Below are 26,595 nucleotides of genomic sequence, written 5' to 3' on the forward strand. Positions count from 1 at the left end.
GGCATCAAGGCTGTGATCTGGCAAACAGTAGGAAACCACTGAAGGGATGTGTCATGTTGAAAATGATGTTGGCCGGGCACGGTGGCTCATGCCTGTAATCCCAACACTTTGGGAAGCCGAGGCGGGCAGATCACCTGAGGTCAGGAGTTCGAGACTAGTCTGGCTAACATGATTAAACCCCATCTCTATTAAAAATACAAAATTAGGCCGGGCGCGGTGGCTCAAGCCTGTAATCCCAGCACTTTGGGAGGCCGAGACGGGCGGATCACAAGGTCAGGAGATCGAGACCATCCTGGCTAACACAGTGAAACCCCGTCTCTACTAAAAAAATACAAAAAAACTAGCCGGGCGAGGTGGCGGGCGCCTATAGTCCCAGCTACTCGGGAGGCTGAGGCAGGAGAATGACGTAAACCCGGGAGGCGGAGCTTGCAGTGAGCTGAGATCCGGCCACTGTACTCCAGCCCGGGCGACAGAGTGAGACTCCGTCTCATAAAAAAAAAAAAAAAAAAAAAAAAAAAAATACAAAATTAGCGGGCATGGTAGCCTAGCCCATGCCTGTAATCCCAGCTTACTCAGGAGGCTGAGGTAGAAGAATCGCTTGAAACCAGGAGGCGGAGGTTGCAGCGAGCCGAGATCGTGCCATTGCGCACCAGCCTGGGCAACAAGAGTGAAACTCTGTCTCAAAAAAAAAGTAATGTCTTCTGACATTTAGCTTAGCAGCCAGTGCAGGGTAGAAAAGAGAAAAGAACAGTAATACAGAGGAACATAGCAATACAGACAGAAAAACAAATGAAGGGATGAATGAAAAAAAGGTATTGAAGGAAAAAGCATAATATGATGACTGGTAAGGACCCAGGGAAACAGATTTGAAAGCCAAGGCCCAAGTTTCAAGTTTGAGTAGCTGGAGGTTCCGAAAGATAATTAGTAGGTTTTGGAAGTACTGAAACTTACAGAAATGGTTGTTCATCAGAGTACAAATGTACAGCAGATGGCAAAAAGTAATCCTGGAGCTCAAGATGAAGGTGAAGAAGGGAGTCACTGCCCTCAAAGAGAAATGGTTGGGCCGGGCGTGATAGCTCACGTCGAGGCGGGCAGATCACTTGGGGTCAGGAGTTCCAGACCAGCCTAGCCAACATGGTGAAACCTCGTGTCTACTGAAAATACAAAAATTAGCCGAGCATGGTGGTGGGCGCCTGTAATCCCAGCTACTAGAGAGGCTGAGGCAGGAGAATCGTTTGAACCCTGAAGGGCGGAAGTTGCAATGAGCCAAGATCGCGCCACTGCACTCCAGCCTGGGCGACAAAAACAAAACTCCGTATCAAAAAAAAAAAAAAAAAAAAAAAGAAAGAAAAGAAAAGAAAAAGAAAAAAGGAAAGAAAAGAAAAAAAGAAATGGTTGGGAGGCCTTCGGAACAGCGTCGAGAAGGGAACTTCACAGAGCCCCCAGGGCGCATCCTCTGGGAGCCGGACACACGGGGACGGACGGGACCGGTTTGCTTCATGGAGTATGAAACCAGGAGGGGCTTCACTTCAAGTAAACTTCTGGGAGGCGATGCAAACGACTCAGGACTTCTGATCCTTCCCCCATCTAAAAGAAAAGTCAGTTACCATTTTTACTGAGTGCTTTCGGGGCCTTTCCACGATCTCACTGATTCCTCTCAGCCGCCCTGTGATGTGAATGCCAGCTCCATGTTACGTAAGAGGAAGCCAAGGCTCAAACCCTGCCCGAAGTCACACAGCAAGACATCACGAGCCGTGATTCCAACCCAGGTCCGTCTGACCCGAGTCTGCTCTAATGCCCTTCTGCCTGGGCTTTTCTCTCCTGTAGGCACCTGAGGCCCCGCGCCAGCGGCCGGGGTCCCGAGCTCCGGGCTAGCTGTGTCAACACCAACCCCAGACCATGGCCCGGCCCGGCCTTCGCCCTTCCGAGGGAAAGACCTAGTCTCAGAAGCACAGCTCTCCAGCCACGGCCAACGCCCCCTCGGGAGGGTCCGCCACCCAGACCAATTAGCGCCCGACCTCAGGGCACCTCCCACCAAACCGCCTTCTGATTGGCTAGCTTTTCCCGTTGCGGCGTTGCCCCAGCAACCAGACTATTGGGACGCTGCGGCCTGGCCTCCAGGCCACTGGCTACCTAACCCCGGGGCTCTTCACCAGCCCCGCACGTTTCCAGCACTATGTCGGTGCGGACGCTACCGCTGCTCTTCTTGAACTTGGGCGGGGAGATGCTTTACATCCTGGACCAACGGCTGCGGGCCCAGAACATCCCGGGAGACAAGGCCCGCAAAGGTGAGAGGCCCCCGGCCCGCTCCGCCAGACCCGCAGCCCGCAGCCCCGCCCTCTCATCATCGCCCTAACACCCACAGCCAGACCCGCACTCCTACACACTTCACTCTTATAACCAGGGACCTTTCTTACAAGCCACATCCATTTGGAGCCCCTCAGGAGTCAAATCCCCCAAAAGCTCTTTTCACAGCAGAAGAGCTTAATACTCCCAATGGACACTAGGGTACCTGATCTACCTAATTTCCCCATTTCTTCAAATGAGAGGTGATTTCCCGGTATCTTTTGTCAATCAGTCCCTTCCAAATGTAGGAGTCCCAGCTGCCCACCATCTGGTATCACACCCCTTGCTAGACCAAGCGTCCTCTTTACTCCCAAGGAACAGGTTCTGATTCTTTTTTTTTTTTTTTTTTTTTTTTTTTTGAGACAGAGTCTCGCTCTGTCGCCCAGGCTGGAGCGTGTGGCACGATCTCGGCTCACTGCAACCTCTGCCTCCTGGGTTCCAGCGATTCTCGTGCCTCAGCCTCCCAAGTAGCTGGGATTATAGGCATGCACCACCACGCCCAGCTAATTTTTGTATTTTTAGTAGAGATGGGTTTCACCATGTTTCCCAGGCTGGTCTCGAATTCCTGGACTCAAGTGATCCGCCTGCCTCGGCCTTCCGAAGTACTGAGATTACAGGCATGAGCCACCGCGCCCGGCCCAGGTTCTGATTCTTCATTCCTTTATGGTAGTATCTTACCACATAAGCTGGAGATTGGTCTTACTCATCTCAGAAGTACTTCTAGAAATTTGGGATTCTAAAAAAATATAGAAAAATATGAAAAAAATAAGAAAGTTATAACTCAAGTGTTGGAGGGGAATACAATTGTGAAAATAATATGAGAGCTTCAAAAATGCAAAATCTGGCTCCTATGGACACCACACTAATCCCCAGAAAAATGATGACTCAGAACACTCTGCCACTCTGTTCTTTTTCCTCTTTTCCTCCCTTCTCGGCAAACAACTTGCTTATACCAAATTTCCTAGGATTAATTATGAAGGAAATATTATATTTCAAAGTAGAGGAGGAAAAGTTGAAAAGGCAATTGATATGGCCGCCAGTTAAAACATTCTCTCAGGGCTGGGCGCGGTGGCTCACGCCTGTAATCCCAGCACTTTGGGAGGCCGAGGCGGGCGGATCACAAGGTCAGGAGATCGAGACCATGGTGAAACCCCGTCTCTACTAAAAATACAAAAAATTAGCCGGGCGCAGTGGCGGGCGCCTGTAGTCCCAGCTACTCGGGAGGCTGAGGCAGGAGAATGGCGTGAACTCGGGAGGCGGAGCTTGCAGTGAGCCCAGATTGCGCCACTGCACTCCAGCCTGGGCGACAGAGCGAGACTCCGTCTCAAAAAAAAAAAAAAAAAAAAAAAATTCTCTCCATTAATCTTTGTATGCTCAATTGATGTTCAACATACATATTCAGATGCTAAGCATACATATTCAGATATTAACTATTGTGTGTATGTGACTGAGTCCAAGTCCATGCATAAAAGCTAAAAATAACTCCCTATAACATAACCCCCCATTCATTCTGCACATTGCTGCCAGTGAGTTTTCTAAAATGCGTATCTGTCCATGCTTGCCCCTGCCTAAAACCCTTTGTCAACTTTCCACTGCCGTCTGGGTTAAGACCTTTTTGCACAGGCCATTTCAGGGCCCTTCCTGATCTGATCTCTGTCTTCCTCTGCAGTCCCTTCTTCTACCACTGCCTGCCTCCTGTTTCCCAGTAATACCAAACGGCTCATAGATCTCCGCTTAAACCATGTTTGTTCGTGTTTCTGTGCTAGTAATTCCCATCCCTACATTCTTCCTCTTCGATCTTGCATTATTCAGCTTAAGAATCATCTCCTTCAGGAAGCCCCCCCATATGCAGAAAGGGCCTGCGCATGCTCTCATAGCACCCTATGCTCCACCCCATGCCTGCTCCTTGCTAGCTTATCACTGGCCATACTATACTGAAATGATCTGTGTATATGTCTATCTCCTGCTTGATTGTCTTATTCATCTTTGTACTCCAGCACCTACCATAATTCCTAGACCAGAATAAATTAGTGATCAATAAATGTTTGTTGAACTGATTATCTAAATTGGCAGTTTTATATAGCATTGTTATTTTTTCTGTGAGAGGGTTCTGTTTTCCTTGGTGCCTGTGTGATGAGATTTCATTCAGGCTAGTGGCACCAATGAAGTGACATGCTGGAGTCCTCAGACTGGTAGGTAGTCTGCGTCTTGGAAGATAGTGTAAATTAGCAATTAAGAACATACTCTCTGGAGTCTTATAGACCTGGGTCCCAATTCCAGCTTTACTGTTTAACTAATTGCACAACCTTCGGGTGTAACCTCTATAAACCTGTTTCTCCATAAAATGGTAATAATATATATACCTTAAAGCAAAGTTGTAAGGATTGAATGAAATAATGTACTTATTATGTTTAACACAATGAGTAATAGGTATCTTTCAACAGGAAGTCTGAGCAAGGCCCTCTGAATACTAGGGGACAGCTTTACCTTTAGGAGTTATAGCCTTTATTCTGGTTTTGCTAAATATGATTTTAGGGAGTTTCGGCCATCTTTAGTAATTTACATTCGCACACTCATTCATTCCACAGATTTTGACTGAGTGTCAAACACTATGTGAGCTACTGTATGGAGCCTGATGCAGCCCTTCTGGACATTCACTGGAGGTAGGGCTATTGATCAGTCCACTCCAGTAACTGATTCCGGTGACAACAATCAACAATAAAACAATGAAAAATCAAGCACTTACTTTGTACCAAGGGCTTCTCTTAAAAACCTTAATCCTCCCAACTATTGTAACACGTATGTAATATTACTATCCCCATTTTACCGATGGAGAAACTAAGACTAATTTGCCCAGCGTTACATGGCTGATAAGAGGAAAAGTAAAGGATCTGAGCCCAAGGCATCAGGCTCCAAAGCTCATACTGAGCCAATGTCCCCTTAACCACCACTCTACTCTGCTGCCATACCTTGGGGACTATATCAGAATCTTTGTGGGGTTGGTAGGTCAGGAGGAGAGGGAGGAGTTCGAAAAATATATATCCAATATACCCACTGATTTTTATCAAAGCAACGACAAAGTAGTTGGCAGCTGGACATCTGTAGAAGATAGAGTGAGAAAGCAGGGTAGAGAGCATAGGATTCAAAGGACTGAGAAACACTCATGTCTTCCACCTATTCCACCATTTAAAGTTGGTGTGGCTGCAGGAGCAGGAGCCCCTGTAACATATCCCTGTACACAGGAGCCTATAAAACATAGACTTGGTAAACTAGTCCTCTTCGAAGCTTTGAATGGAAATCATATTTCTTCTAGATGTTTTCATTATCTTATATGACTAATTGGTCTCCTGGAGGCCTTCCCAGTTCCCACAAGGCCAAGGCAGATGTTGCAGCTTCCCCTACAATGCAGCCTCTAGTTTAGCATTCAACAGAAAGGAAGTGCTCTCTCTATGGGGCAACTATTGAGTGTTGCATATTGAATGTAGTCTCCTGTTTTAAGCAATGGCGAGAATAATAAAAGCTACGTTTGCCTCTTAAAAAATTGATAAATAAGACCTTATTATATTTTGCTTAAATTCCTCATTTTACAGGAGAGGAAACTGAGGCATGTGGCCACAAAGTGATTTTTCCAAGACAGGTCAATCACAGTGTAGCAGGAGCAACAAAAGGGCAATGGGACTCTGGTTTTATTTTTCTAGTTCCAGTTTAACGACTAGCTCTGCATAGCCGTGGGCCTGCCCCACTCAAAATAGAACTAAAGTGGAGTTGTCACAAATAAGTCATCTGGAGAAATAATAGAAAAAGAGGGTGTTTCTCTTCTCTGGATTCTCAGGAAGAAAGGAGTGGGGGAGCACATAGCACTACAGAGACCCCTGCTGGCGCTCAGCCTGCTTGCCTTGGGGAGCATCTGCCAGTTCAATTTTATCAGCGAGAGTCACTGCCCTTCAGAGATGACCCCCTTGCGGCACCACTATTCCCAAACACACCTGCAAGGGGATTAAAACACCACCTCCTTGAATTCCCACAAGTCTGTGCCACTAGACAACCAGTTAAATAAATGCTGCAGAGGCCAGGCGCAGTGGCTCATGCCTATATTCCCAGCATTTTTGGACCCCGAGGTGGGGGGATCACCTGAGGTCAGGAGTTCGAGACCAACCTGGCCAACATGGTGAAAACCCATCTCCACCAAAAATACGAAAACTACCCGGTCGTGGTGACAGATGCCTGTAATCCCAGCTACTCAGGAGGCGGAGGCAGGAGAATCCCTTGAACCTGGGAGGCAGAGGTTGCAGTGAGCCGATATCACGCCACTGTACTCCAGCCTGGGCAACAAAGCAAGTCTCCCTCTCAAAATAAACAGATAAAAAATAAATGCCACAGAAAGATAGATGTGGACATTGTGCCAAAGAAAACAGTATCTGCCAAACTCTTGGTGCTGCTCTCCCAATATTGTCTTTTCAAAAGCCCATGACTCTTGGTGGGGAAGATGGTGAATTGTCCCAGAGGAGTGTGATCTTGCAATGAACACACTTTGCAGCCGGTTAGGATATGGCACTGGGCATGCTTTCAGACTGCTCTCTTGGGAGCTGTTGGTATTATGTATTGAAGCCATGTATATGCTATGATTATAACTTCAGAAATCACCCCTCGTACCACAACCTAGTGGCAAATGTTTCCAAAAGAAACTATGAATTACAAAATGGTTTTGAGTTTTTTGTTTGTTTGTTTGTTTTTGTTTTTGTTTTTTGAGACGGAGTGTTGCTCTGTCGCCCAGGCTGGAGTGCAGTGGCGCAATCTCCACTCACTGCAACCTTCACCTCCTGGGTTCAAGCAATCCTCCTGCTTCAGCCTCCCAAGTAGCTGGTACTATAGGCATGCACCACCACACCCGGCTAATTTTTGTATTTTTTGTAGAGATGGGGTTTCACCATGTTGGCCAGGCTGGTCTCGAACTCCTGACCTCAGGTGATCCACCCACCTTGGCCTCCCAAAGTTCTGGGATTACAGGCATGAGCCACTGTGCCTGGCCAAAATGTTTTAAAAATACAGATGTGTATAGAACTTTTGTATCTGGGGGTGGTTCTTCTAGATTGAAATCCCCACCAAAAATTAAGGAAAGAAAAAAAGTCATCTTCCATCCTTTATGGGTATTGTCTAATGTCCCTCAGTAGAGGAAACAGAACTTGAAGGGAAGCCAGCTAAGCATTTGATGTGTGTTATGCATTTATACCCACAATAGGCCTGTGAGGTAGGTACTATTATGATCCCTATTTTACAAATGAAACTGAGGTTAAACAAGTTGCTTGAAGTTTATGTAGCCAGTAAGCAGAACCAAGTTTCAACCAGTAGAGTCTTGATTCTCACCGATTTCTCTAGCCAACTGCATTTTTCCTTATTTGGTCTCCTCTTGGGATCTCCCCAACTGCCTTTGTCCTCAGAAGCTTTCTTCATAGTGGTCCCATCATTATTCCCTTCTTTTTACATGGAAATCATGCATCTATATATATATATAAAGTAAAACAGAAACAAATGCTGACATTTTCCTTTTAATTCACATTTCAAGTTTTCTAATTTGAGCAGTTCCATCTGTCCTCTAGAAAGAGAAATCTTACATGAAGAAGAAGAAGAAGGAGAAGAAGGAGAAGAAGGAGGAGAAGGAGGAGAAGGAGGAGAAGAAGGAGGAGAAGAAGGAGGAGAAGAAGGAGGAGAAGAAGAAGGAGAAGAAGAAGAAGAAGAAGAAGAAGAAGAAGAAGAAGAAGAAGAAGAAGAAGAAGAAGAAGAAGAAGAAGAAGAAAAGAAGAAGAAGAAGAAGAAGAAGAAGAAGAAGCTCAGATTGTACACAAAGAAACTCTTTTCTCTGCCTATTCTTGGAATTATTCTTCCTCATGGAGGCTAGCATCTTTAAAAGCCTGCTACTGATGATATGTATTCTTGTAGCATTAGAGAGCGGGGCTTCTTAGGCCTTTCAAGATGAACCACAGGATAACTAATCCTCCTCCGTTTACTCTCTTCTTAGGCCACTCTCCATAAGACATAGCCTTTCTTGGGCTTTTTTGAAATGTGTTGTTATCCATCATCCTTTTAAAGGTTTCAAATAGAAGGCAGTATGTTCACAGTAGACATTAAATGCCAACATGAAAAGTAAAGTTTCATAGATAAGATCATTGGAATTGGTGTGTTTAAAACCTCCTCGAAAATAATGTTCTTGCTTCATGAACTGGTGTTTTCTTTTTGTATGCTTCATGTAGATGAATGGACAGAGGTGGACAGAAAACGAGGTATGCTATCTCTGGGCTGCATGTGTTCAGTGTGCATCCACAGGTTCACTCAGGCCTTTATCAGCAGGGCTTAAAGTGGGACCGCTTGAAACATTTCAAAGTCAAAGTAAGAAAATAGGCATGAGTTTGTCTTTAGCTGAGATATTGGTTATACATTTGAATCTTTTACTTAAGAGGAATAAATACAGCACGTAAGATGGAAACTAAGCAAACTCTGACCAAAAAGCCATACTGTACCTGAGGGATCTGTCTCCTTTTCTCAGTTCCAAACTTTGCAGGGACAGCTGGGGCAATAGCTATACTTTTGGGTATGTCATCCTATTTGATAGTCCTTAAAACAACTTTGTTAAAGTGTCATGCAACCAAAGAATTGTGCTTCAACATGAGTGACCCTCCCTGAGCCATTCTCCTAAGCTCACAGACCAACCAAGAAAAATTGAAGCATGTAACTGCATGGCTGCCAGGACTGTGGGCAGAAGGCATGACATCATGCATGCAGTGTGGCCTCATCATGCAAAAGCTTCAGTTTCCCCTTACCTACTATAAGCAGCAAACCTGAAAAAGTTGTCAACTCCTCAGAATAAAGCCTTAGACTTTCTCAGCCTTTAAATATCTCAGGTACCTTCTTTCATTTGACATTTGGGTGTGGTGTGTACCTATCATCAGCCATCCTCCTCAATATTTTAAATGCTCTCACCACACCAAGTATGCTGAGAAGATAACATATATATTTAACAGGCCAGGTGAGTGACTCATTCCCAAAGTGATTCCCAGCACTTTGGGAATCCGAGGCAGGAGGATCACTTGAGGTCAGGAGTTTGAGACCAGCCTGGCCAACATGATGAAACCCCGTCTCTACTAAAAACACAAAAATTAGTCGGGCGTGGTGGCGGGCGCTTATAATCCCAGCTACTTGGGAGGCTGAGGCAGGAGAATCACTTGAACCTGGGAGGCAGAAGTTGCAGTGAGCCGAGATCATGCCACTGCACTCCAGCCTGGGCGACAGAGTGAGACTCCACTTCAAAAATAATAATAATAATAATATTTAAAAGCACAGGCATTAGATCAAACAGACCTCATTTTAATTTCAGCTCCATCACCAGCTGTGTGGCCTTGCACTTTAAACTCTCCAATTCAGTTTCCCTCTTTAATAGAATGAGGATAATATAAAACGATAAGTGGTCTGGCAGGGGAAAAAAAAAAGGAATGAGGATAATAATTCAGAGTTGTCTTGGAGTTTAAATGAGATAGTGCATATAAAGTTCTAAGCCCAGTGCCTGGGACATAGAAAGGATTCAAACATGGTAACTATTCGGGAGGGGTTTCCTAGCCTCTCTCTAAATTCTTGGCTCCAAATTTCATATTCCCATAAACAAGTCAATTTAGAGCAGAGGTAATTGGTAAAAACTTGATTGCTTTCATCAAGATAATTACTTCATCAGACCAGGCTCAAAAAAAAGCCCAATTGAAGTGCTTGATACACTTTTATTATATTTCACAACCATCCTTTGACACTTCTCCTTGAGCAATTTTTGACCCATCCTTCCCTTGATGCATGGCAGAATTTCAGATATGAAGTGTGGATTTTGAGAGCTTTTCATATACATAATTGAATCATTGAAATTTATTTTAACATAAGTGTTCAAAAATAATGAACAGAAACTGGCTTCATAATCCGAACCCAAGACGAACCTTGCTATGTGGAGAACCCATTTACCAACTTCCTGAAGCTCCTGTGAAAGATCCCTTCCCTCCCCTGCCTTAGCCTCTTCCTGATGAAATTTGGCTCCTAGGCCGGGTGCGGTGGCTCAAGCCTGTAATCCCAGCACTTTGGGAGGCCGAGACGGGCGGATCACAAGATCAGGAGATCGAGACCATCCTGGCTAACACGGTGAAACCCCGTCTCTACTAAAAAATACAAAAACTAGCCGGGCGAGGTGGCGGGCGCCTGTAGTCCCAGCTACTGGGGAGGCTGAGGCAGGAGAATGGCGTGGACCCGGGAGGCGGAGCTTGCAGTGAGCTGAGATCCGGCCACTGCACTCCAGTCTGGGCGACAAAGCGAGACTCTGTCTCAACAACAACAACAACAACAACAACAACAAAAAAAAAGAAATTTGGCTCCTAGTATATTCCAGCCTCGTGAAAAGTATGCAGAACTCATTTGCATGCCAAAAACCAACACTTAGACTGATGGGTGGGTCTGATTAAAACTATTTATTCGGGGATGTTAGGATGAAGGAAAAAAAATAAAAAATACATTAATTTTTTTAAAAAAACTATTCCTCAGGTGTAACTTAAAGATGATGTGCTGCTTCTCTAGGGCCAGGATAACATCTCCTTCCTCTTTGTGCCTGTGGTGTTTATTTCAGTGTCTGGTACCTAATAGGTCTGCCTCAACCAAGGGCTGGGTGAAGCAAATTGTAAGACAAAAACACGTTAACGTGTGCCTCTATCTTATTTCCAAAGAATGAAACGAGAAGAGGGAGTCCTAGGTGTCCTGGCCCAACCATTAAACTGCCATTTCCTCTTTGGGGGCATTTGTACTCACTGTTCTGCCCACAAGGACAGAACCCAGCAGTTGAATTGTCTGCATGCTCTTCCCAGCAGTTGAACTGTCTGCACGCTCTTGCACCAGGAGCCATGGTGCTCCAGAGCGCTTCACTTCCCACAGGGAAAGACTTCAATTTGCTTTTCACTTTGCCCGAGTAGCTAACAATCACCTTGGGGTATTCTTTCGTCCAGAACTGATTTATCTGGGTCTAAGCTCTTTTCGGAGCTCCTAATAAGGGCTCAAAGACCCCAGAGAAATGACTCAGCACCTAGGTGAATAGTAGCTCTTTGTAAGCATTAACCTAGCCAGAGTTGATGTGATGCTTTAACTTGAATTCTTCTTCGGCACTCCTCCTCCCTGGCTTACATAAGTCTGTGGAAAATTCTTCATATTCTCTGTTTTGAGGACTTACATATAGCTTTTCAGTTGTGCCTGTTTCCTTGCAAATGCTGCATTTTATGTAGGCTATCGTAAGAAAAAGGTTAGAAAACCCAGTTTATTGCAGGTTCTTTCTTGTTTCAGTCCAAGGGAAGTGGTCGGGCATGAGGCAAACCTGACAGAGTTCTATGTCTCTCCGAGCTGTCCACGGTGGGGAAACGTTAGGGCACATTAAGGGCAAGCTGGGATGGTTTGAAATTGTCAGATGTCAGGGACACCCTGTGTTGGTAATCGATTTGGTTCTCCCTCACTGAGTAATAGGATCAAGTCTAGAGTAAAATCTAAAGGTCAAGTGTGAGTTTAGCATTTCTGTATGGAGCCACAGTCAGTTCATTTGTGTCACTGGGGGGTTGTGTGTTGGGAATGTATCCCCTCTCCCCTCTCTCTGTAGCTCTTCCATTTAAGTACAACCAGCCCTCAGCTCCCCCTTCCCCCATAAAATGTGTTGAAATGCTTTAAAATGCTGGCCTGAGCCCTCAGCGTACTTCTGTCAATTACTTACAGGTAGAGAGTACCTAAAATAATAATTTCACTGCTCTCCCTTGCCTCTGCTCTAAAGAGATATGGCCACAGGCAATCATCTGGAGTGTCCTTTGTGTTCAACAAAAGAAGGAGGAATTTCCATATTTCAATAATAACTGCTCATGTTTAATAAGTGATTTTGTATAATTATTTTAAGTAACCCAGTTTTCTTTCAAATTTGAATTTCTATAAGTGTATGTTCTCGGTATCCACATATGCTCACATTTAGGCCAGGATAACTGGTTTAATTAAGGATAATCTTGTTCAACCATATCTGTTCCTATTTCTCATACCTGAGGGTTTTCCTGGCCCTTAACTAGTGATGTTTCATTCAGTAGTGCAAAATATCTAGATGAATGAAGACCTAAAACTACAGACACTTTGGTTTGTACACTTCTTTCTCACCAGAGGGAAATTTTCCATTTGAACAGCAGTGTGAGATATAGCACTACACTGTAGTATCAAGATTATGGATCAAATGTGGAAATTAAGGCATTCAAAAATGGTGCTATTCAAAGTACATGTCTTACAGCAACACTGCAAGTGTTTTCACCTCTAACCAGTGGGCAGACTTATCTGTTTGCATCAGATGTTATTCAGAGTCAATTACCATGGTTGGCCCCATTTTTATAATATTTAATTTTAAGTAAAAATGTTTAGATTTGCTTTTAAAAATCAGATTTATTTTTATTTTTATTTTTTAGACAGGCTCTCCTTATGTGGCCTAGGTTGGAGTACAGTGGCACAATCAGAGCTCACTGCAGTATTGAATTCCTGGGCTCAAGCGATCCTCCTGCTTCAGCTTCCAGGCCTGTCACCACACCCAGCTAATTGCTTTCAATTTTTTGTAGAGGCAGGGCCTAACTGTGTTGCCCAGGCTGGTCTCAAACTCCTGGCCTCAAGTGATCCTCCAGCCTTGGCCTCCCAAAGCTCTGGGATTATAGGCGTGAGCCACCACACCCAGCCAGTAATCTTTTTTAAAGAAAGAAATATTCCTCTTATCATCAAGTGAGATAATATTTACATAAGGAGTTTATAATCTCTGAAGCACAACACATTGGTGCCTCGTCGTCATTTATGTCTGCCCTGAAATGGTGTCATAAAGCACTCTCAGAGCCCTGCTTTCTACCGGGACACCTGTGTGGTCCCCTCAGGGAGCTGATCTCACCAAGCACACAGCATCCCCAATCTGTACTGTACGTGCTCGGCTCCTGTACTCATACACAAAGAGCAGTTTGGGATAGGCTTGCTTCAGTACTTTGCTCAGCTGTGTTCTCTCTTGTCTCTGCAGTTCTGAATGACATCATCTCCACCATGTTCAATAGAAAGTTTATGGAGGAATTATTCAAGCCTCAAGAGCTCTACTCCAAGAAGGCCCTGAGGACTGTCTATGAGCGCCTGGCTCATGCCTCCATTATGAAACTGAACCAGGCCAGCATGGATAAGGTGAGCAGACAGCTGCCTTTGTCATCTTGATTGCATTTTTTGTACCTTTTGTGGATGATCATAGACTGGGGTCACGTGAGATGATGTATGCAGTGGTTCCTTGCAAGAAACAGGCATGTGTAAATACTAGTAGTTGTTGAGTTTCAGAGTGGGAAAGACCTCAGAAATCATCCACAACAACCCCTCTGTTGTTTATGTCGTTCCACCTGCCCAAAGAGAGTGCTGGGTTTTATTTGTTTGATTTGTTTTGTTTTGTTTTGTTTTGTTTTTGAGACAGGGTCTCACTCTGTTGTCCAGGCTGGAGTGCAGTGGCACAATCATAGCTCACTGTGGCCTTGATTTCCCAGGCTCAGGCAATTCTCCTGCCTCAGACTCCCAAGTAGCTGGGACTACAGGCACATGCCATCACACACACTGGCTAATTTTTTTTTTTTTTTTTTTTGGAGATGGAGTTTCACTCTTGTTGCCCAGACTGGAGTACAATGGCACGATCTCGGCTCACCACAACCTCCGCCTCCTGGCCCAGCCACACTGGCTAATTTTTAAATTTTTGTAGAGATGGGGTCTCACTTTGTTGCCAAGGCTGGTCTCGAACTCCCAGGCTCAAGCAATCCTCCTGCCTCAGTCTCCCAAAGTGCTAGGATTACAGGTGTGAGCCACTGCACCCAGACAAGAGTGCTGGCTTTCATGCCCATATTTATGAACCCCAGGAATACATGCCTTAACACAGTAAAAGCACTCAACCCTGACTGGGCGTGGTGGCTCACACCTGTAATCCTAGCACTTTGAGAGGCCAAAACAGGCGGATCACTTGATGTCAAGAGTTTGAGACCAGTCTGGCCAACATGGTGAAAACCCATCTCTACTAAAAATACAAAAATTAGCTGGGTGTGGTGGCACGCGCCTGTAATCCCAGCTACTCAGGAGGCTGAGGCAGGAGAATCACTTGAACTCAGGAGGCGGAGGTTACAGTGAGACGAGATCACACTGCTGCACTCTAGCCTGGGCGACAGAGTAGGACTTCATCTCAAAAATAAATAAATAAAATAAATAAAAAATTTTTAAAAAGCACTCAACCCTAAAACTTTAATTCTGCCTCATTCTTCACAAATCTCAGCTCTGCATTGTAGAAACCAGATATTTTTTAGAGCAAGTTCAAAAGCAGTCTTTACTCATAATGTGAACATACCTATTTCTTTGGGAAACAAAGTATTGGAATGCTGTGATTTTTTAAATAATAATTCCTTCAAGAATATATCTACCTCTGAATAATAATAATAATAATAATAATTCCACATGAATAAATGGCAGAGGACAGACAAGTCTGTTTAGAAAAATTCCAAATGATTTATGTAGATACTCTGTCCTCAGGGAGGGAGAGTGTAACTCCCCCTCCTTAGGTGGGGGCTGCACTTCAAAGAGTCCAGTATGGAAAGGAGGGATGAAATAATTAGCTTTACAGTAGAGAAACTTGATAAACTACCCCAACCAGATGGTCAAGGTAACGTCCACAGTGATGAGTCACGTTGCCAGTATGTACCCTGCCATGATGTGATGAAAATGGCACTTCACCTCTGTGGTCTTCCTCCCTGAAACTCCAAACCCCAGGCTAACCATAAGAAAAACATCACACGAATACTGTTTGTGGGTCATGCTTAGAAAATACATGACCAGTACTCAAAACTGTCAAGGTCACCAAAATCAAGGAGAGTCAGAGAAATTCACAGCCGAGAGGAGCCCAAGGACACAGGACAGTGGAATGGAATGTGGTGTCCTGGATGGTTTTTCAGAACAGAAATAGGATGTTAGGGGGAAACTAATGAAATCTTTAAAGTTTGGTCTTTAGTTAATGTAAAATATAATTATAATTCCTTTACAACTTCCTCCATCATGCGAAAGAACTACCAGGCACAGTGTCTTGTGGCTCTAATATCAGTGCTTCGGGATTGAGGCCAGCAGTTTAACACCAGCTTGGACAACCTAGCAAGACCAGATCTCTACAAAAAAATTTTTAAAGGTCGGTGCAATGGCATATGCCTGTAATCCCAGCACTTTGGGAGGCCAAGGCAGGAGGATCGCTTCAGCCCAGGAGTTCAAGACCAGCCTTGACAACATAGCAAGACCCTGTCTCTAAAAAGATAGAGAGAGAGAAAGAAAAATTTTAAAAATCATGGTGACTGATGGTGGAAGTTAGATTTGCAGAGTCAGCACTCACTTATTACTGGTACTTAGAAGACTCAGGGAGACAGACTGCCTTTAACTGTGCCCTCTTACCTCTTGCCATTTACCTTTGGAAAGTTACTTGAATTCGGCCAGGCACACTTTAATTCGGCCAGCCACTGCTCACGCCTGTAATCCCAGCATTTTGGGAGGCCGAGGCGGGCAGATCACGAGGTCAAGAGATCGAGACCATCCTGGCCAACATGGTGAAACCCCGTCTCTACTAAAAATGCAAAAAATTAGCCGGGCCAGGCAGCACACGCCTGTAATCCCAGCTACTTGGGAGGCTGAGGCAGGAGAATTGCTTGAACCTGGGAGGCGGATGTTGCAGTGAGCTGAGATCGCGCCATTGCACTCCAGCCTGGGCAAAAAGAGCGAAACTCTGTCTAAAAAAAAAAAAAAAAGTTACTTTTACTCTGAGCCTCCATTTTCTCATCTGTAAAATGGGGAAAATAGGCCGGGCGCGGTGGCTCAAGCCTGTAATCCCAGCACTTTGGGAGGCTGAGACGGGCGGATCACGAGGTCAGGAGATCGAGACCATCCTGGCTAACACCGTGAAACCCCGTCTCTACTAAAAATACAAAAAACTAGCCGGGCGAGGTGGCGGGCGCCTGTAGTCCCAGCTACTCCGGAGGCTGAGGCAGGAGAATGGCGTAAACCCGGGAGGCGGAGCTTGCAGTGAGCTGAGATCTGGCCACTGCACTCCAGCCCTGGCTACAGAGCAAGACTCCATCTCAAAAAAAAAAAAAAAAAAATGGGGAAAATAAATGCTACTTCATCAGTTATTGGGAGGATTAAATGAGAACATACCTAGGCCTGGCATATAGCTGTTCAATAAATATTAATTATCTTTTCAGTTCTGCTTGCTTTTCTCTCTCTGCCTTTAAAAAAGTTTAGAGACTGAGCACAGTAGCTCACACCTGTAATCCCAGCACTTTGAGAGGCACAGGTGGAAGAATCACTTGAACCTAGGAGTTCAAGACCAGCCTGGGCAACATAGCAAAAAACCATCTCTAATATTTTCTAACATATTAGTAAAAACCCTAGTGAGACCTCATCTCTACTAAAAGTTGGAAGAACTAGCTGGGCACAGTGGCACACAGCTGTAGTCCCAGCGACTCAGGAGGCTGAGACGGGAGGATAGCTTGAGCAGGGGAGGTTGAGGCTTCAGTGAACTGTGTTCATGCCACTGTACTCCAGCCTGGGTAACAGAGTGAGACGCCTATGTCAAAAATAAAAAAAAGAAAAGAAGAGGAAGTTTAAATGTCCACAGAGGAAGGACACAGAACTTAGAATCAAAAACCCTGAGTTTAAGCCTTAGCTCTACCAGTTACTAGCTGTGAGACCCAATTTACTGAATTACTCTGAACTGTCATTCCTTCCTCTTGCACCTGTTTTTATCCTTTATTTCTAGCATGGTTTCCTATATACGAGCACTTAATGTTTGATCATGATGGCAGAGTCTCAAATATGTATCTCCAGTATTATACTTTCCCAACCCCCATGCACACACACCAGGCTATTCCTGTTTTCTGGGGGTTGTTTTATTTTTATTTATTTATTTATTTTGAGACAGAATCTCACTCTGTCACCCAGGCTAGAGTGCAGTGGCACCAACTCGGCTTGCTGCAACCTTTGCCTCCCAGGTTCAAGCAATTCTCTTGCCTCAGCCTCCCTAGTAGCTGGGATTATAGGCACACACTACCACGCCTGGCTAATTTTTGTATTTTTAGTAGAGATGGGGTTTCACCATGTTGGCCAGGCTGGACTCAAACTCCTGACCTCAGGTGATCCACCTGCCTCGGCCTCCCAAAGTGCTGGAATGACAGGCATGAGCCACCGCTCCTGGCCAGCTATTCTGGTTGTATGCCACCTTCTACGTGGAAATGTTTGACTGCATGTAGGAGAAATGGGATTGTGTAGCAGGGTCCTGGCAAGTGCCTTAGAATCTGATAGTCTTGAGGTCAAATATCATTCTGCACTTACCAGCAATGTGAAATTAGGCAAGTTTCTTCATTTTTAAACTGGGCTAATACCTACCTCGTAGAGTTCTTGTGAAGAATAAATGGGATCAAATGAGGTAATATATATACACGTGCTTGGCACGACACTCAGATGGTAGTTGTTTATAGTTTCAATCCTGCCCAGACATGTCCTTAAGTTAACTGTCCATCTTCTCTCTTGGCTCCTCCACTCCCACATCCCCCAGATGTCCTTTCCTCCATCAATAGCATCATCCCTCCCCACCCACACTAGGCTGAAAAGGCTGCAGTCCTTCTGGACCACCCTGATCATCATCCCTCAAATCTAGGCAGTCACCACCTACTGACAGCTTTTCCTTCTAAACAGCACATGGTCTTCCTTTCCCTGACTTCTCTGTTCCCACTATCTTTTTTCCAGGCCTTAAGTCTGGATTACTCCAACAACATTTCTTTCATTCATGCAATCAATAGATATTTATTGTAATCCTTTTAGGAACCAGGTGCTAGCTACTCCCCCTAACTAGTCTCTCCCGTCTCTCACAACTCATCGTTGCCAGATCTCGTTCAGTCACCACTTTGATCATGTCAGCTCAGCAAACTTTAACCCCCTAACTTCTACTACAGCCAGTCTAAATTATATTGTGTATCTCCCCAAAAACTTGATTCTGTTTTAAATAATTCAGCTTTTATTTTATATTCAGGAGGTCCATGCACAGGTTTGTTACGTGGGCATATTGCATGATCCTGAGGTCTGGGGTCCAGCTGAGCCCATCAGTCAGGTAGTCAGCATAGTACCCAATAGTTAGTTTTTCAACCCTCGACCCCTTCCTCCCTCCCTCCCTCCCCATTCCTGCAGTCCCCAGTTTCTATGGTTGCCATCTTTATTTGCCATACTTACCCAACTTTATTACCTGCCATCCCCAACACAAACTATCCTCTGGCCATTCTCCTCTTTCTCCCAGAAAAATAACATACTCATTGCTGCCTCCAGGCCCTCACATGTACTGTTTCCCTCAACTGAAATGCCTTTCCTCTGCCCTCAGCCAGTTGAAATCCTGCAGCTGCCTCGAGGGCTATATAAGGCCACTTGTGCCACGAAGCCTGTCTTCACCACTTTGGTACTCACTGTTCCTCCCTTCTGATCTTTCGTGTATGCTCATACCACAACTATGTGGAGATGGCTTGTTGATATCCACATAGTTCATCATTTAAAATGATTCTTAGAAAGCTGTAGAACTTGGCTGGGTGCGGTGGCTCAAGCCTGTAATCCCAGCACTTTGGGAGGCCAAGACAGGCAGATCACGAGGTCAGGAGATCGAGACCATCCTGGCTAACACGGTGAAACCCCGTCTCTACCAAAAAAAATACAAAAAACTAGCCGGTTGAGGTGGCAGGCGCCTGTAGTCCCAGCTACTCGGGAGGCTGAGGCAGGAGAATGGCGTAAACCCAGGAGGCGGAGCTTGCAGTGAGCTGAGATCGCGCCACTGCACTCCAGCCTGGGCGACAGAGCGAGACTCCGTCTCAAAAAATAAAAAAATAAAAAAATAAAAGAAAGCTGTAGAACTCTATACTTGCCACTTGCACACATATTGCCTCATTTATTGCTCTCAGCACCTCTGCAACATTGGAAAATTAGAGAGTATTTTTTTACAGATGAGAAAACTCAGATCCAAAGAAGTTAAGAAACTTGGCCAAGGTTATACAATAAGTTAGGAAGAAAGGAGTACTTAAATTTGCATTTTCTTTCTCCAGGTCCAGTGCTCACTTTGGGACTCCACAGCTGCCAATATTATTTCTTATGTATCCCATTAACAATACACATCCAGTGACCAGAAACCCTGGTTTGCCCAGGAATGTGCTGGCTTACTCATGTTGTCCTGGCTTAATTATTAAAAGCACCCGCTTTGACTTTCAGAAGTGTCTTGGTTTGAGTGATAAGTGAGACAGTCACCCGAGCTGTATGGCAAGCCCAGAGCTGGTTTTCAGTAAATGCTTGACTGAATCACTGTTTGGAGATTCTCACACCTGATTTTGATATGATCCCATTTCTTTTGCTTGTGTGTGGGTTGGCAGCTCTATGACCTGATGACCATGGCTTTCAAATATCAAGTATTGCTGTGTCCCCGACCCAAGGATGTGCTGCTGGTCACTTTCAATCATTTAGATACCATCAAGGGATTCATCCAAGACTCTCCAACCATCCTGCAGCAAGTGGACGAGACTTTCCGGCAGCTGACAGAAGTAAGAGCGCCATCAGTGTCTCACCTCTCAGCCCTAGTACTTTTTCTCATCCCTCTGTTAAGAACAGGTAGATTATATGACAGAGAGAACAGAATGAGGAATGGCAAAGCCTGCCACTCTCCCAGAACATTCTGAAAAGCTCTCTGTGTCCATTTTGGTAATATAATAGGGATCATCATCTTAAGTCCTCTTACTGATGCCTTCACAATTGGAAAAGCAATCATACAGAGCATAGCCATTTTCTCCTCACTTTTCTGAAAGGGAGTTCGTAGTGGATGTTCTGCTAAATCTTGGGGAACAGCCTCTCCGGCCTCTCCAGGAGAATGGGAGAGAGGAAGCATACCCCTGCTCAGGTGTGGGGTAACAGGCTTTGTCACCGTGGAGAGGGAGCACTGCTGGTCTCCCCGCTGCCCTTCCTGCCCAGCAGCCCAGTCCTCTCCTTACCTATGTGGCTCCCATCCCTGAGCACCCACCTGCCCTGCCTATGCGTACTAATCCCTCTTTGAAAGTGAAGAGCTGCTTTCTGCTTGCCTTTGGCAGATATATGGTGGTCTCTCTGCAGGGGAGTTCCAGCTGATCCGGCAGACGCTCCTCATCTTCTTCCAAGACCTGCACATCCGAGTAAGTCAATGGGCAGCCCTGGGAAAACTCAGGAGCTGCTGTACCAGGGAAACAACGCTGGTAGTCATCAGGGCAGACAAGGGTGGAGATTTTGCCCAGTTAGTGATGTCCTCAGGGTTTGCCCCTCTAATGATAAAGATGTTGATAATGCATCTCAGCAGTTTTTAAATGGACCAAGGAAGGCAGTGAGGCTGCCATTTTCTGATTATCTTGTGAGCTTCTTTGAAATATTGTTTCTTCTGTTAATTCTCCAGAGGAAATATGCTCTCAAGTCACCAGCCTGATCTCAACTGCAAAACCTTTTCTTGAGTTTTATCCTCCTTGACCTCTCCAGCATCTGACACTGTCAGGAGGCTGCCCCTACTCCATGGAACTCTCACCCTTCCAGGTCTTTCATGGCTCTGTACCATCCTGGGCTTCCCTTCCCTTCCCTCTCCCATCTCAATGCCTTTTACTTCTTCCTCTCCCTCCACCTGTCTCCAAACCTTCCTCCTGTCTCTAGCCACCTCCTGCTAATTAGGCATCTCCTTCCTCACCTTTTGTCTACCAGCTCCTCTGCCTGTGACTCCTGAGTCTAACCTCTGCTCTACCCTGGCCCCACCCCTGCCCTCCAGACTCACATCTCCAGCACCTTGCTGGAGCTTCCCACCAGGATGCCCACCAGTGTCTACAACTTGATGTCTGTAGCTAAACTAATCTCCACAGTTCAGGGGCTACCCTGACTTTCTCATTTCTTTTGAGGGCACCACCACCATTCTCCCACTCACTTGACTCAGAACCAGAATGTCACCTTTGATACCCCTTCCCTGATCTTCCTCCAGTTGCTTCTAAGACCCATAGAGTCGGCTGGGCACAGTGGCTCACGCCTGTAATCCCAGCATATTGGGAGGATGGGGCAGATCACCTGAGGTCAGGAGTTCGAGACCAGCCTGGCCAACATGGTAAAACCCCATCTCTACTAAAAATATAAAAATGAGCCAGGCATGGTGGCAAGCACCTGTAGTCCCAGCTACTCAGGAGGCTGAGGCAGGAGAATTACTTGAACCCAGGAGGCGGAGGTTGCAGTGAGCCAGGATCGCACCACTGCACTCCAGCTTGGGCAACAGAGGGAGAATCCGTCTCAAAAAAGAAAAAAGACCCATAGAGTCAGCCTTGTCAATATCTACACCCTCATTTCCTTTTTTTTTGAGACAGTGTCTTACTATATTTCCCAGGCTGGTCTCTAACTCTTGGGCTCAAGTGATCTTCCTCCCTCAGTCTCTCAAAGTGCTAGGATTATAGGTGTGAGCCACTGTGCCCTGGCACACCTTCCTCTCCATCCCTATTACCACCATCCTGGCTCAGGTCGTCATACTCTTGTGGGCTATGCTTCCCAACTGGGCCACACTTCCCAACTGGGCCACTCTCCTCCTGCCATGCCTACATAGCCAGGCAGTTCTACACCATAACTTTTAAAAACACATTTTCTAGCCAGGCACAGTGGCTCACGCCTGTAATCCTAGCACTTTGGGAGGCCAAGGTGGATGGATCACTTGAGCACAGGAGTTTGAAACCAGCCTGGGCAACCTGACAAACCCCCTCTCTACCAAAAATACAAAATAAACTGGGCATGGTAGTGCATGTCTGTATTCCCAGATATTTGGGAGCCCAAGAGGTCAAGGCTGCACTGAGCCAAGATCATGCTAATAGGCGGGGCGCAGTGGCTCATGCCTGTTATCCCAGCACTTTGGGAGGCCGAGGTGGGTGGATCATGTGGTCAGGAGTTTGAGACCAGCCTGGCCAACACGGTGAAACCCCATCTCTACTAAAAATACAAAAATTAGCCAGGTGTCTGTAATCCCAGTTACTCGGGAGGCTAAGGCAGGAGAATCGCTTGAACCTGGGAGGTAGAGGTGGCAGTGAGCCGAGATCGCGCCACTGCACTCTAGCCTGGGCGACAGAGCAAGACTCCATCTCAAAAAAAAAAAAAAAAAAAAAATCATGGTACTGTGCTCCAGCCTGGGCTGAGACCCTGTCTAAAAAAAAAAAAAAAAGAAATAGAAATAAAATAAAAACACATTTCTGAAGCCTGGTCAACATGGTAAAACCCCATCTACAAAAACAAAAATTAGCCAGGCATCGTGGTGCACGTCTATAGTCCCAGTTACTCAGGAGGCTGAAATGGGAGGACGGCTGCAGTGAGCCATGGTGGATCCATGATTCAGACCAGGTGTCAGAGTGAGACCATGTTTCCAAAAAAAAAAAAAAAAAAAAATCTGAGCTTCTGAATTTTGATCTGTCTCTCTTGGACAGGGCTTTGTTTCTTGCCACAATTTAACCAACTGATGTGGGAAAGATGGTATGATATGATAAAACAAGCCCAGGCTCTGGAGCCAGACGTGTTTCTCTCTTTTTTTTATTTTCTGAGACAGGTTATCATTTTGTCACCCAGACTGGAATATGGTGGCACAATCATGGCTCACTGCAGCCTCAACCTCCTGGGCTCAAGTGACCTTCCACCTCAGCCTCTTAGTCCTCTCAGTCCACCCAGTTACTCAGCTGGGACTACAGGAGCATGCCACCACACCTGGTTAATTTTTTGTATTTTTTGTGGAGACAGAATCTTGCTATGTTGCCCAGGATGGTCTTGAACTCCTGGGCTGTAGTAATCTGCCTGCCTTGGCCTCTCAAATTCCTGGGATTACAAGTGTGAGCTGCTGCGCCCAGCTTCACCTTTCTCTTTGAATCTCAACTCCAGAGCTAGGCACAGTGGTGAGTGCCTATAGTCCGAACTACTTGGGATATTGAGGCAGGAAGATCACTTGAGCCCAGGAGTTCAAGACCATCCTGGGCAATATAGTTAGACTCTGTCCTTAAAATAAAATGTTTTGTTTTTGATACAGAGTCTCACTCTGTCTGGAATGCAGTGGCACGATCTTGGCTCACTGTAACCTCCACCTCCCGGGTTCAAGCTATTCTCCTGCCTCAGCCTCCCAGGCAGCTGAGATTACAGGCGCCTGCCACCATGCCCAGCTAATTTTTGTATTTTTAGTAGAGATGGGATTTCACCATGTTAGCCAGGCTAGTCTCAAACTCCTGACCTCAGGTGATCCGCCCGCCTCAGCCTCCCAAAGTGCTGGGATTACAGGTGTGAGCCACCATGCCCGGCCAAAATTTAAAAAAAAAAAATGTTTAATTAAGAAAATGAATCCCAACTATAGGACTAGCCCCATGACCTTGGGCAAATAACTTCTCTTAAGTCTTAGTTTCTTCATCTGAAAAATGAAAATTATAATACCTAATTTTGTTGGGAGGATTAACTGAAACAGCATATGTAACATATATGTATTTGTTTATACATACATAGAGAGAGTGCTTCTGGAAGCATATGCAAGAAACTGGTCACAGTGTTGCCTTCCGGGAGTGGGGAACTATATGGAGGACAGGAGAAGGAGAGAGGCTGACTTTCCCTTATGTATACCCTTTTGAGACTTTTGAGTTTTGTACCTGGGCAAAATAAAATTTTAAAAAAGGGGAAGAAATTCATTATATTTAGTGCCTTATTGTATTTCCCTTCCATGGACAAAGGAAGATAAATAGATTTCAATTCTGATGCCAGATTTTTCATTTTTCTTTTTGTTGTTGTTGTTATTGTTTGGGTTTTTTTGTTTTTTGTCTTTTGAGATGGAGTCTCGCTTTGTCACCCAGGCTGGAGTGCAGTGGCACCATTTTGGCTCACTGCAACGTTCACCTCCCTGGTTCAAGCAATTCCCCTGCCTCAGCCTCCTGAGTAGCTGGGATTACAGGTGCCTGTCACCACATCTGGCTAATTTTTTTGTATTTTTAGTAGAGACGGGGTTTCACCATGTTGGCCAGACTGGTCTCGAACTCCTGACCTCAGGCAATCCACCTGCCTCAGCCTCCCAAAGTGCTGGGATTACAGGTGTGAGCCACAGCACCCGGCCTTATTTTTAACTCTCATGAAGAATTGTATTTGCTATGGATGAAGCAATAATAACATCAATATAAATTAAGATCTCTGTCACTGATTAAAATAAAAAATATGAAAGTACAGATAAGATTAAGTTTTTCATTAAATTTAAAATAATTTTGAAATATTAAAAATTTTGTGTCATATTGTTATCAGGGCTGCATATTTGGGTATTGTTTTATGGATTGGTAGTAACATAAACAGCCATATTGATTTCCCAGTTCCCACAAGATAAAATTCATTATAATGAAAAGGCTTTCAGCTGGGCACAGCGGCTCACGCCTGTAATCACAGCACTTTGGGAGGCTGAGGCAGGCGGATCACAAGGTCAAGAGATCAAGACCATCCTGGCCAACATGGTGAAACCCCGTCTCTACTGAAAATACAAAAATTAGCTGGGCGTGGTGGTGTACGCCTGTAGTCCCAACTACTTGGGAGGCTGAGGCAGGAGAACCTCTTGAACCCAGGAGGCGGAGGTTGCAGTGAGCCGAGATCACACCACTGCACTCCAGCCTGGGCGAAAGAGTGAGATGCCGTCTCAAAAACCAAAAAAAAAAAAAAAATAGAAAAGCCTTTCCTGGTCAGGTGCAGTGGCTCACACCTGCAATCCTAGCACTTTAGGAAGCCCAGGCAGGCCAAATACTTGAGCCCAGGAGTTTGAGACCATCCTGGGTAACATGGTAAAACCCCGTCTCTACAAAAAATTTGCCGAGCATGGAGGCACACACCTGTAGTCTCAGCTACTCAGGAGGCTGAGGTGGGAGGATCACCTGAACCTGGGACGTCGAGGTTGCAATGAGCTGTGATTGCACCACTGCATTCCATCCTGGGGAACACAGCAAGACTCCATCTCAAAAAAAAAAAAAAAAAAAAAAAAAAAAAAAAAAAGGCTTTTCTAATAATAACTCTGTATTAGAATTATTAAAATTTATTTATTTGTTTATTGAGATGGAGTCGGCCGGGCGCGGTGGCTCAAGCCTGTAATCCCAGCACTTTGGGAGGCCGAGACGGGCGGATCACGAGGTCAGGAGATCGAGACCATCCTGGCTAACACGGTGAAACCCCGTCTCTACTAAAAAATACAAAAAATTAGCCGGGCGAGGTGGCAGGCTTCTGTAGTCCCAGCTACTCGGGAGGCTGAGGCAGGAGAATGGCGTGAACCCGGGAGGCGGAGCTTGCAGTGAGCTGAGATCCGGCCACTGCACTCCAGCCCGGGCGACAGAGCGAGACTCCGTCTCAAAAAAAAAAAAAAAAAAAAAGAGATGGAGTCTTGCTCTCTTGCCCAGGCTGGAGTACAGTGGCATGATCTCAGCTCACTGCAGCCTCCACCTCCTGGGTTCAAGCAATTCTCCTGCCTCAGCCTCCTGAGTAGCTGGGATTACAGGCACACACCACAATGCCCGGCTAATTTTTTGTATTTTTAGTAGAGACAGGGTTTCACCATGTTGGCCAGGCTGGTCTTGAACTCCTGACCTCAAGTGATCCACCTGCCTCGGCCTCCCAAAGTGCTGGGATTACAGGCGTGAACTACCACACCCAGCCTAAGATGCTTATTCTTGATTATATCACTAATATAAACTTTAGAATATTAGAGTTGAAGAGATCTTCGAGCTCATCTCTTATTTTACAGATAGGGAAGCCAAGACCCAGTAAAACTGATTAACTGCTACAATCTTTATGAGATTTAATCTGTGAGTGACCGAAACCTCCATACAGAGTACACAAACCCAGGAGAAGGAATAAGTGTAACGTGTTTTCAGTCACATAAAAGACCCTCAAACTTAAATGCCAGCTGGATCCCCCTGCCCCAGCCCCATCCTTCTTTCTAGTCCAGCATGTGGATAAGGCTCGGGCTCCAAAGTCAGAATCACAGGAGTTTGAATCCTCAGCTCTGCCCCTTACCAGCTGGCTGACCTTGAGGAGGCGTCTTAACCTCTGAGCTGCCTCATCTAGAAAGTGGCCATATGAGGTTCTTACAGC

At 45.4% G+C, this 26,595-nt stretch overlaps 1 protein-coding gene across 4 annotated transcripts in view; it reads left to right on the forward strand.

The window, feature by feature from the left end:
* Positions 1–2,081: 2,081 nt before the first annotated feature.
* The window catches only part of LOC105494724 (organic solute carrier partner 1), a 32,295-nt gene continuing 7,781 nt past the window's right edge, over positions 2,082–26,595 (forward strand). The window contains exons 1-6 of one of the 4 annotated variants that reach the window (XM_011763453.2): positions 2,150–2,288; positions 4,935–5,009; positions 8,595–8,624; positions 13,427–13,581; positions 19,857–20,024; positions 20,565–20,645. In XM_011763453.2, coding sequence (XP_011761755.1) covers positions 4,982–5,009; positions 8,595–8,624; positions 13,427–13,581; positions 19,857–20,024; positions 20,565–20,645 — 462 coding nt within the window. In that variant the 5' untranslated portion in view covers positions 2,150–2,288; positions 4,935–4,981. Of the gene's footprint in view, positions 2,289–4,934; positions 5,010–8,594; positions 8,625–13,426; positions 13,582–19,856; positions 20,025–20,564; positions 20,646–26,595 lie in introns of all 4 variants that reach the window. The other 3 variants (XM_011763451.2, XM_011763454.2, XM_011763452.2) reach the window with 3 other exon arrangements.

This window comes from Macaca nemestrina, chromosome 1 (genome assembly GCF_043159975.1).
Source record: "Macaca nemestrina isolate mMacNem1 chromosome 1, mMacNem.hap1, whole genome shotgun sequence".
Taxonomy (NCBI): Eukaryota; Metazoa; Chordata; class Mammalia; order Primates; family Cercopithecidae; genus Macaca; species Macaca nemestrina.